General features: G+C 44.6%; 1 protein-coding gene across 3 annotated transcripts in view; it reads left to right on the top strand.

Moving 5' to 3' along the window:
- The window catches only part of ARHGAP26 (Rho GTPase activating protein 26), a 317,439-nt gene that overhangs the window by 153,650 nt on the left and 151,199 nt on the right, over nucleotides 1-12,590 (top strand). For all 3 annotated transcript variants that reach the window (XR_013346871.1, XM_077824357.1, XM_077824358.1), the window contains one exon: nucleotides 2,708-2,744. Coding sequence is in view for 2 of the 3 variants with exons in the window: in XM_077824357.1 (XP_077680483.1) it covers nucleotides 2,708-2,744 (37 nt within the window). In the remaining variant the exon portion in view is untranslated. The remainder of the gene's footprint in view (nucleotides 1-2,707; nucleotides 2,745-12,590) is intronic.

Genomic DNA, 12,590 nt, shown 5'->3' on the forward strand with positions numbered 1-12,590 from the left:
GGGGCAGTGACCTCCCATAGTAGCACTCTCTTCCCCCGGCACAACAACCCTCTTCCCAGCCTGGAGCAGAGAGCAGGTCTCGGGGTGGTGGTGGGCAGGGGGGAGGTTGGAGATTGAGCCTACCCTGCACTCACCCTGCCATGGTAATGCCTGTCCCGGCACTTCACTTATTGCGACCTGGCGCACGGAGCCGCAGTGTTGCTCAGGGGTTGGCCCTGAGTGGGCACTGGTGCCCCCTGTGCCAGGTCACAACACCACTCGCTAAATTTGGCCCACCGGCCCCTCCATCATGATATGTTAGCTGAATGGGCGGTCAGCTCCCTCCTAACAGACAACAGAAGCAACCAACAGAACTTCAAACGTGCTAGACTACATCTTGACAAAAGGAGTACTTGTGGCACCTTAGAGACTAACAAATTTATTAGAGAATAAGCTTTCGTGAGCTACAACTCACTTCATAGGATGCATTCAGTGGAAAATACAGTGGGGAGATTTATATACACAGAGAACATGAAACAGTGGGTGTTACCATACAGACTGTAATGAGAGTGATCAGGAAAGGTGAGCTACTACCAGCAGGAGAGGGGCGGGGACTTTTTGTAGTGATAATCAAGGTGGGCCATTTCCAGCCCTTTACAAGAACAGTAGGAGGGGAAATAAACAAGGGGAAATAGTTTTACTTTGTGTAATGACACATCCACTCCCAGTCTTTATTCAAGCCTAAGTTAATTGTATCCAGTTTGCAGATTAATTCCAATTCAGCAGTTTCTCGTTGGAGTCTGTTTTTGAAGTTTTTTTGTTGAAGAATTGCCACTTTTAGGTCTGTAATTGAGTGACCAAAGAGATTGAAGTGTTCTCTGACTGGTTTTTGAATGTTCTAATTCTTGACGTCTGGTTTGTGTCCATTTATTCTGTGTCCACATATCTATTCAGGGGACACCATCATAGGGCCTAATCACATCAGCCACACTATCAGAGGCTCGTTCACCTGCGCATTTACCAATGTGATATATGCCATCGTGCCAGCAATGCCCCTCTGCCATGTACATTGGTCAAACTGGACAGTCTCTACGTAAAAGAATAAATGGACACAAATCAGACGTCAAGAATTAGAACATTCAAAAACCAGTCGGAGAACACTTCAGTCTCTTAGCTCACCTTTCCTGATCACTCTTGTTACAGTCTGTATGGTAACACTCATTGTTTCATGTTCTCTGTGTATATAAAATCTCCCCACTATATTTTCCACTGTATAAAGAAAAGGAGTACTTGTGGCACCTTAGAGACTAACCAATTTATTTGAGCATGAGCTTTCGTGAGCTACAGCTCACTTCATCGGATGCATACCGTGGAAACTACAGCAGACTTTATATATACACAGAGAATATGAAACAATACCTCCTCCCACCCCACTGTCCTGCTGGTAATAGCTTATCTAAAGTGATCATCAGGTTAGGCCATTTCCAGCACAAATCCAGGTTTTCTCACCCTCCACCCCCTCACACAAATTCACTCTCCTGCTGGTGATAGCCCATCCAAAGTGACAACTCTTTACACAATGTGCATGGATTTAAACTTGGAGAGTGGTCAGTTTAGATGAGCTATTACCAGCAGGAGAGTGAGTTTGTGTGTGTATGGGGGTGGGTTTTTGGAGGGGGGTGAGGGAGTGAGAGAACCTGGATTTGTGCAGGAAATGGCCCAACTTGATTATCATGCACATTGTGTAAAGAGTTGTGACTTTGGATGGGCTATCACCAGCAGGAGAGTGAATTTGTGTGGGGGGGTGGAGGGTGAGAAAACCTGGATTTGTGCTGGAAATGGCCTAACCTGATGATCACTTTAGATAAGCTATTACCAGCAGGACAGTGGGGTGGGAGGAGGTATTGTTTCATATTCTCTGTGTATATATAAAGTCTGCTGTAGTTTCCACGGTATGCATCCGATGAAGTGAGCTGTAGCTCACGAAAGCTCATGCTCAAATAAATTGGTTAGTCTCTAAGGTGCCACAAGTACTCCTTTTCTTTTTGCGAATACAGACTAACACGGCTGTTACTCTGAAACCTTTCCACAGTATGCATCCGATGAAGTGAGCTGTAGCTCACGAAAGCTTATGCTCTAATAAATTTGTTAGTCTCTGAGGTGCCACAAGTCCTCCTTTTCTTTTTACGGATACAGACTAACACGGCTGCTACTCTGAAACCTACATCTTGACAGGGATTTTAGCTGTGGTAAGCTAACAGGATTTAGCTTTTAGTGCCCATCAGGATGCATCTTTGGTGACATGAAAGTGACCAGGACTTAATGGTGCCATGTCACTAAAGACAGAATTGTTGAGGAAGGGAAGGTCTTGTGGTTAAAATACTGGACTGGGATCGAGACCTATGTGTGTGGCTCTGACACAGACCTTGTGTGACCTTGTATAGGTTGCCTAATTTCACTGTGCCTTGGTTCCCCCCCCCAGGAAACTGGAGATGATAATTCTAGCTTTCTCCTATTCGTGGTCTTGTCTGTTTAGGTTGTAAACTCTTGTGGGCGAGGACTGTCTCCTACTATGTGTTCGTACTGTATCCAGCACCAAGGAGCTATGATCTTTGCTGGGGCCTCTAGGCATTTGTGTATTGTAAATAATGCATAATAATTGTTCAAGTAACTACATGTGGAATCTTTATATAACTAAAAGGTTAAAGACTTCCCTTCTGTTTTCCAGGTCTACAACTTGAACAAAGACAATCAAAGTGAAGGCAGTAAGTATTTTTTTTTAAGAGCAAGATCTTGTTGCTTGGGAAAACTGATGCATTGTGAGGAGGAGGTGCCGCGAATAGGAATTGCCCTGCACGCCATCACAGCATGCAGTCATTACTGATCTGGCCATGTCTGTTGCTTATATTTGGCTGTAATTATGGAACAGTTTTGAATGAGACAAAAGAAACTGGGAGGTGAGACTGTAATTCTTGTCTCATCCGCACTGGAGCATGATGCTCAGACTTCCCCATCCATTAAATTGGGGGGATGATGATGATCTGCATCAGTTTGTAAAGCACTCTGAGGAATTAAGAGCTTGATATATGAGAGTGATGATTATAAAAAGCAAGTATGATTTTGTTTAATATTATTGATATTTATAAATAAATAAAAAAATAAACCACACCAATCCTTCCTTCTCTCCATCTCAACCAATGGGAGGGCCCAGTAGGCCAGCCTTCTTTTTGCCAAAAGAGGACTCGGACTATGTTGTGTGAAAGTCTTATGGAGCAAGCCAGTGCCAACAGATACACTGGGAAGACCCTGCTCAGTCAGATCTCTGAAAAAGAGCCCAAAAGATGGATCTTAAAGACTTGTTAACTCCTTGGCCCAGACAATCAATGCCTCCTGGACTCAGAAGAGTACTCCCATTGCTCCTAGGTGTTGCAATTCCACCTTGTCCCACCTCTCACCTCCTATGTCTCAAAATGCTTAATTGGACTGTTTTCAATAGGTTTGGGCTAGCATAGATATCCTCCAAATTGCAGCTATTCAAAGCTCTTAAGAGCACTTAATGTTACTGGGCACACTGAAGCCCACTTTCTTTTTAAACAAGTAAATATTTCAATTGTAAGCTCTCTGGGACAGGAACCTGTCTTCACAGTTGCCTGGAAGCACCTCTCACTGTGATAAGACATAGACACTAAGTGAGGGAAGGTTTGTAAATGCTTTTTTTTTTTTTTTTTTTGCAGCTGCTCTCAGCTCTTGCTCCTCCACTCCCCCGCCTCCCTTTTCCTGATATGAATTCATCTCTAGTTATTGGCTGCATGTGGTTTTTAATCACATTTGGTATTTTTGTGTTTCCGTGCAAAGCAAAATGACGAACACCCAGCCCTGACATAGTGCTTCATGTTCACAGAGGGCTGTGCAAAGGAGTAATACTTTGTCTTTATATGACACTTTGCCTCAGAGGAGCTCAAAGTGCTCATATACCCATTTTATGGCTGGGCGAAATAAGGCACAGGTCGATTGTCAGGAGGAAGAGAACAAAGATCAGTCAGAACCTTAACCTGGGCCTGTAACCTCTTGTAAATGGTCAGGTTGCAAAATGATCGCAGTTTTTATTATTACTTTTAAAACACACTGCACCTTGGCAGTGGTAGAGTTCAGGTCACACGTCCTTGGGAAGCTTTCCATGGTCACTTGCATTTTCTAATTCCCAATCATTCCCTTTGTTTAAGGCACACTAAGTTTGCAAAGCCTACACTGGCTCTGCAATGCCTGGCTTAGGCTCTCCATATACAATGCCCCAATAAATCTGGGGAGCCCTCTTGAGGGGCAGTCTGGACCCTTTATATTCATTTGGGCCACTTATCACAGGCAAGTTTATTTACACACCGTCTGTTTCCTTAGCTCCCACTGGTGTCTAACTCTTTGAACAGATCACTGGCAGCTTTATTAAGGGCATGAGCTAAGGGAGGGCTGGAGTGTTGAGGGCAGGAGGACGAGAGTCCTGTTGCCATTTTTAGGCAGCTGGTGGCTAAGATGAAAGCCCCATGAGATCATAGGCCTTTGTTGCTGTGGGATCCCGGTGCGGCTTATAAATAGAATGTTTTCCCCTCCTGAATCTGAGAAAGGGTATACACACTAATGGGGAATTTCAGACTTGCTTCTGGACATTGAGCTCCTTCATCTGATAGGTCTGACATTCAGCGGACCGAGCAGCCTGGTGGCATGGCTTCCCTTTCTGTCCTTGCCAGCCACTGGTGCTGACAAATAGAAAATGATTTCAACCCCACTCCCCCGCTCCTCTCCCCACAACTTTTCCCCCCTCTCCAAGGCAAGATTTACATCCCTGTCAGTTTTGTTTTTTATAGAGGTGGTGAGTGATACAAGATGGTGCAATTACAGGTAATTCGATACCTAGGTGGGCTGTGCAGTGCTGCTAACTTTGTCTTAGCCTTGCTTCTGAGTGGTACAATTAGTGTCGCTTGCATTGTCCCAGCCAGTCTCTAAATTCACTCAGTTGGAGCTGCAATATATTGACATGCCTCCTCTCAAACTAACAGCTGGTTCCTTAGGGACACAGTGACAAACCAAGGTTTTACTGATTCTTTCAGGGACTATGTAGGTTACAGCTTGGGGCTCTCTGCCACACAAACCAGTGTCTGACCCTGCTGAAGGGAAGAGAGATTAAAACTTAGTCTGATAGCACCGTTTGTACTTGAGATGTCTCCCAGAGTGCATTTGTGCAGTGACAGTGTGAGTAAATATGGTACCCAGTATTTGGTTGGCAGTATGGCTAAGTCCTAGCCAGACCTCCATTCTGGCTCTGGTAGGGACTAGTGGCATTGTAGGGACAGTGTACTTTTACTCTCAAGGGGAAGAGAGTGGGTTAGCTGATTCTTTGTTTCCTCTTGGCTTCTATTCCCAGCCACGGACTTTGTGTAGCTTTGGGTAAGTCACTAGTTACAGCAGTAGTAAGTCCACGTAGGGTGTGTCTACACTGCAGTTAAACACCCGGGGCTGGCCCAAGTTAACTGACTTGGGCTAAGGGGCTGTTTAATTGCAGTGTTGAATTTGCAGAACCCGCTGGAGCCTGAGTTCTGGGACCCTGCAAGGGGAGAGGGTCCCAGAGCTCAGGCTCCAGTTCCAGCCTGAATGTCTACACCACAGTTAAGCAGCATCTTAGCCTGAGCCACGAGAGCCAGAGTCAGCTGATGTAGGCCAGCCAGGGGTTTTCAATTGCAGTGTAGACATACCCTTAGTGACCCTTCTCACCAAGGTGTCTGGGTGCTTTTCAAAGCTTAAGTTGAGGCATTCGAGAGGAGATCAAACACCACGTTCCTCTGCTGCCTGCAGCTTCGCTAGTCCACTGAGAATCTAGGATTGAATCAGTTGGGAAGGCCTGGGCAAAGGTGCCTGTCTTTCAGTAGCTTCTCCTTCGCCATGCCACATCTGCAAAATGAGGAGAAGGCTGCTTGCCTACTTCACAGACTGCATTTAGTGTTTGTAAAGTGCACCAAGATCCTCAGGTGAAAGGTGTGTACATAAAAGTAAAATATTATTAAGTCGACCTCTGGCAATGCTTCTTTTTCGTGTGCTTGCTCATGTCGATTCCATTCCAGGTGTGTGTGCGCTCACATGCACAGTTGTCAGAAACTTTTGCCTTAGCAGTATCCGTAGGGTCGGCGGTGTGGTGCTCATGCATCGGTATATTAAGTGCCACCAACCCTACGCACTCTCAGTTCCTTCTTACTGCCTGTGACGGTTGGTTGGAACGCCTGGTCTTGTAGATTGCAAGAGCAGTAGTGGGTTTTTTTACAGCCTTCTTAGTACTTTTAGCTGCCAAACTGTGAACTCCGAGCCCACCTCCGAGGATACTGCTTGTGAGTCGCCGAGAATGGAATTGACGTGAGCAAGCACTCGAATAAGAAAAACCAGTTACCTACCTCTTGTAACTGTTGTTCTTCGAGATGTGTTGCTCATGTCCATTCCATGACCCGCCCTCCTGCCCCTCTGTCGGAGTTGCCGGCAAGACACAACTGAGAGGGCGTAGGGTCAGCGGCACCTAATATACCGACGCATGAGTGCGGTACTCAAGGGGGTGCCACAGCTGACCCTACAGATACCGCTAAGGCAAAAGTCTCCGACGATGGGGTGCGTGGGCGTGCGCATACCTAGAATGGAATGGATGTGAGCAACACATCTCAAAGAACAACAGTTACAAAAGGTGGGGTAACTGATTTTTTTCATATGGTAACCCAAACTAAAGCAGCTGCTCATGTGTCCAAAGATACAACTGTGGTCTGGTGCCCTTTAAAAAGCATGTATGAATTGAACTGTACATATGACCAGCTCTGTTCAAATTGATTCCAGGGACAGGGAGCACCAGAGACTAGGTCATTGGCTAGGTTATTTGCCATGTGATTCTGGGTATGGAACTTCCCTACAATGATGTTAAAATTGATTCAGTGATTGATTGCTCCTGTGGAGTCTGTGTCTAAGTCCTGACTCCCAGAGCCAACAAGGCTATTTTATTGCCCTAGTTGCAGTGGTCTGAGACCCAGGATGTTGTACTGAAGTCTGCTTCTTGGCTGCTGTCTTAGTTTACGGAGCCATCGGATTTTATAAGCTAGTGAGTGACCAGAGGGGCCAGCATCCTATAAAGTAATTTATCCTGCTCTGCTTAGAGAGTAAAGGGAGTGACTTGAGAGAGGGATGATGTCTGGGGTGGAGGAATTGAATTTCAATGAACTTCTAACACTAAGTGTATTTTAATTCCTTGGTTAGCAAAATCCAGAAGACCTGTCATGTTCTGCTGCCCTGCTCTAGTCTCTGAAAACAAATACTCTAGGGCATTTGGACTTGGTACAGGAAGAAGATGAATGACTGCATCCTCCTTCTCTGACTCCACTGGCTCCCCATTCACTTCAGAATCTGGTTCAAAATTGTCCACCTTAATTTTATAAACTCTTCATAGACCTTATGCTCTCTATAAACCACTTCACTCCCTTCACTTATCCCACACTGGCCTGAGCTCTGTCCTACATCCAGTTTCCGTGAGAATATGTTCAATGCGAGAGCCTTCTGCTTTGCAGCTCCTCTTCCCTGTCATCTTGGCATCTCATCAGTTCTTCATCTTTTAAATCACACAAACAAATCTCGTGTTTCCTGGTCTCCATTTCTTCATTTATCTCTCCCTCCGTTGGTGTTTAATTCCGTAAAACTCTTTGAGATAGTTTTTGTTTTGTTCTGCTCTAAAACACAAAGCTGTATAACGTCTGCAGAGGAATCTGTTTGATCTTGTGTAGCTGGTGTGGTGTGACATTTGTAAGTCTGGATTCAGCAAGATCAGCCCGAGGCTGATTTTCCCCCTTCCCCTATTCTCAGGTAGTTGCAGTGTCAGCATCGAACGATGGAATTAAGGGATTAAATAGAAATAATGTACATGGCAAAAATTCAAGATGAGACGGGCCCAACTAGAGTATTTCAAGATGTTGCATAAAACAGGATAAGTAGTTAGCAAAAAAGCTGGAATAATGGTGGTGCTTGTCAAATGTTGATTAAAATATCTCTATGCTAGATTATAGTGTGAATACTATCTTGGTTTGATACTCTGGTCAGTTGTGCACTGAAATACTTCTACAATAATACTGTTGTACGTGTGTGTGCTTGACCCACATCCATCCACTGAAGTGGGGCATAGGGAAACACCGAGGCAAGCCGCATCCTGTGAAATTTGGTTCCACATACTGTACCTCTCAGCCTGCCACTGCCCAGTCGCAAGATAGGAGGCTCAAAATGAACGAATAATTAGAGCAGAAGCTCGGTTTCTGTTAGTAAATGACAGTTATCTTCATCTTTGCAATTCTGCACTTCTAATGGAAATAAATAACAATATGAGCGAGAGAATATAGGATGGGGATGAGGAACACCCCTTATTACAGAGAATTGAGAGGCATGCTGGCCACCATGTGTATTCAAGGCAGATGGGAGGGATCACTCACTCTGCTGCCATTAGCCTCCAACTCCTGTCCGCAGCTCACTGTGCTAGCTCAAAATGCAACAGACTGAGGGCTGGTCTACACTACAGAGGGGGATCAATCTAAGTTATGCAACTTCAGCTACATGAATAATGTAGCTGAAGTCGACGTACTTAGATCTGCTTACCACAGTGTCTTCACTGCGGCGTGTTGACAGGAGACACTCTCCCATCGATTCCCCTTGCGCTTCTCGTTGAGGTGGAGTACAATCGATGATAGAGCGATTGGCAGTCGATTAATTGCGTCTATACTAGACACGATAAATTGAGCCCCGCTGGATCGATCCCTGCCCCTCAATCCAGCCGGTAATGTAGACAAGCTCTCAGTCACACGCACTCATTCCATCCACTCCCAGACCATCAGATGTTAGCAAAAATACTCTAAATGGGGGAATTGACTGCTGACTTGGGGAAAATCAAGCTGAAGCCTTGTGCTGCAGATCACGGAGCTGCCTAGGGTGAATGGCGTGGGTGTTGAGGATCACGGCATTAGTAGTTCCAGATGCAGCTATGATCTGTCATCTCTGAGCTAAGTCAGTGAGTAAACAAGAGAGATAAAAAGAAGCTTCTGTGAGGGAGAGTGGAAATCAAGCTTTTTATGGTGCTCATTAAAAGTCAAATTAAAGGATAAATAAGGCTGCCTGGATATTTATTTAATTAGATATTTCTGGAGAGCATAAGGATACCAAGATTGCAAATAAATCCGTGACCTTTCCTGATCCAGAGCTCAGCAAGGAGCATAAAGAGCTGACTCAACAGCTTGGGGAGGATTATACTCTGTCACTTTCATATGGAAGGATTGCTCCTGCTTCCTCACTCTGTCTTGGCAAACACTGTTAAAAGGTCTTGCTATGATCCCTTTAGCTGTAACTCAGTCAGTACTGAGTGGTGCAGTGGGCTCAAGATGAATCTCCAGGAGTTGGAATAAACTGCGCAGGAGGGAGAATGCCCATTTGTAACCTTCACGTTCTCAATATCAAACTTGGAAGGAACTTAACTAAAGCTGCAGGGGAGCAGGGAAAAGTAGCACCTGGAAGGGTTGGGGAGAATCCAGGGTAGGCCATACTGACAGCAAAAAACATTCCAACCTAAATTTTGACCAGTAATTTTGGGAGGCCCTTCTGAAAATCAGGCCCCTTTTGCAGTGTTGGACACCTGAAATCCAAGGCACTCCTAATCAGTAGTCCGGCACTCTGGTTTTGCTGGAACTGTTTTTTTTAAATAATTTGCTTATGTTAAAGACTGTCAAAGTAGTAGTAGGCCTGCCATATCCAGTTTATTCTATGTTGAGTGCCTAAGGTTTGTGGGGTCATGTGGCAGAAGAGGTCGGAAGTGGACCTAAATAGCTTTGCTCTGTTTTGATTTGTTCTATTGAAACCCTAAACTAAAACACAGTGCCCCAGATAATCCGTTGTATCTGTTCCTGGGGAATAGCAGGGCTGTTAAAGGACCCATGGCAGTTAGCAAGACATGTAAAACTTCATAGCCATTGTGAATGTTCTGTAATGTGAGCATTCTTTAACGTGTGTGTGTTGGCTCAGCATTTCAGCAGGTTTTCCTAGAAAAATAAATTTAGAGAAGTGATATTGTCTCTGTTTCTCTTGCCATTCGTCATTTTAGTAATGGTATCAGCACAGAACTTTTAAAACAAATGAACAGATGACTTGGGGTGACAGGTAAAATTGACTAGTAAGGGGGCTGCACCTTGCAAGCTACGGACAACCAACAAACTGTCCTATTGTTGTGAATCAGCTGTGTGTTCGATGTGCTTTTGGATTACCAAATGTCAGGGGAGGGGTAAAGGAAAAATATTGCACTGCTCCTGTTGTGAAGCCGCCATGATTCCTGGACTCTGAAACTTTCCTCTGGGAGCCCAGAAATAGTACCTTTTTGTGTCTTTGAAATTTGATGTTCACCTGTATTTATGTAGGAGGAAATAAAATAGTACTTTTCTCTGCTCCTGTATCCAAAGACCATAAAGCACTTAAAAATATTAATGAATTCAGTTTCACAACGCTTCTGTGAGGCACTGTTGGGAAGTACTCTATTGCCCATTTCACAGATGGGACAGCTGAGGCACAGAGAGGTTAAATGACTTGTCCAAAGTCTGTGTAGAGTTGGGAATAAATCCCGTTTCTCCTGACTTCTTCTCATTCCTGTAAACACTAGATCATGCTTCCTCTGTAATGGGACTTTTAGGTGGTGCATAAAGTTCTGCACGCTCTTGAATGCACTTTCAGGGTAGTTTCTGCATATTTCTCAAATCTCTGCAAATAAGAGAAGTAATTTTCCTTGACAAACAGCTGACTGGAGGCAGTGTGCCCCATGTACTGACTGAGAGCTGACTAAGGGATAAGTATTCCCTCAGGATCCCGGCAGGTATTTGGGTACAAGTATTAGTAACTTGTTTAAATTAAATTTGAAATACTGCAACAGCACGAGTTAATTGAGTTATATTCCATTAGTATGAAATTTTTAGATCCTCTTCTCAGGCTCAAGAGTTGGATTCCTTCAGGACATCCTAATTTGCACAGAATAAATATTTCATTAGCACTAATAGAAGAAAGGATTCTACTTCCACTGTGCAAGTCTGCAAAGGAGGGAGGGAAATCTGTTGTATTGTGTGCGAGCCACAAGGGGAAAACCTTTTTAATTGGGCATTTTACAGCCTGGGACTCAAAGGTGTTTGCTTGAATAATATAATGCTCCTAGGATGCAAGGTGGTTCATCAGGGGAGTAGGTTAGTTTTTGAATCCTGTGTGGGTCAGTCATGACTAGAGTTGGCTGTGTTCCCTCCTAGACGGTGAAGGAAAACCAACCAATCACAGTGCAAGATCTCTCCTGCTGGTTTATGTCACGGGTTCTCAAACTTTTTTTGTAGCATGGGCCACATCTCGATAGATTGTGTCTTGAGGAAACATCTCCACCACTTTGTGATTTGCTTGAACCATTCTCCTCCCTAGGTCAACTCGCAATGCTTACTTACCGTGTTAGGGAAGTATTATGTAGTGTCTTTAAGGTGATAGGTGTTTTCTCCTCCTTGGGCAAAGTCTCCTTGTACTCTAATCTCTCAGCACCATGTGGCTTCTTGGATCACTACCAACTGCGCAGTGGGCCATGGGGTGCAGTTTGGAAAACATTGCTTTAAAGAGTTTTGAGCCCTTCGTTGTTTCAGCCAGCAGTTCAGATACATACCCCCATCATCTGTTCCCTTCTTCCATTGCCAAAGGACTCCATCCCTTCAGTCTCTCTTCACTGGGTAACACTCACTGCTACATACCTTCACCTCCCATTTTCCATCCTCCTTCCATTCTCCCTTCATCCCCACTCCTATTTTTCTCCTCCAACCTCTTCCAGTTGTTACCTTCCAGTCTGCCCTTGGTCACCTTTCTTCCTTCTCCAGTTGCTTATTTAGCACATTTTATAGGGCATCAATCAAAACACACCAACCTTATCATACAATTAAAAAAATAAAATAAGCAAAACATGAAATTTAGTCAAAAGAACCAATCCCCTACATATCTAGGCAGACAGAAGTCTGACACAGGAGGAAACCCTCAAGGTAAAGTCACCCCTCCAGCAACAGTGATCATATTTCAGCTGGATGGAGAGTAGGAAGGAAATAACTCATGTAGGAGGCGAAGTAGGGGACTCGTGGAATGTTTAGAGACTGGTCATCTGAAATAATGTGGCTTGTGGCAAATGAGAGAGACTGACAGACCTCCCAGCCAGAAGTCCCATACAGGAGATAGCATCCTGGTCCTGAATGAATGTCGTGAACAAGCACAAACCTGCATCTCTGCAGGGAACTGGTACTAGAATTGGAGGGGGTGCTGCAGGTCGAGAGTGAAGTGCATTGGCAGAGCTGTGTGTAGCCCCAGGATTGGAACAGCATGGGGGTTTGAAATGAGATGTATGAGCATGTATGTATGTACTTGCCTGCATTGTTTCTGAAGAAAGCTAGTGCGTTAGTCTTTCTCTTTTGTGGACACCAAATTTATCCCCCCCAAATTATTTTTTAAAAAGCAATACAATATCTGTTTCAATCTTGGAGATGATTCTGTTGGATGAATGGAGTGCTCAT

Source organism: Eretmochelys imbricata, chromosome 8, assembly GCF_965152235.1.
Source record: "Eretmochelys imbricata isolate rEreImb1 chromosome 8, rEreImb1.hap1, whole genome shotgun sequence".
Taxonomy (NCBI): domain Eukaryota; kingdom Metazoa; phylum Chordata; order Testudines; family Cheloniidae; genus Eretmochelys; species Eretmochelys imbricata.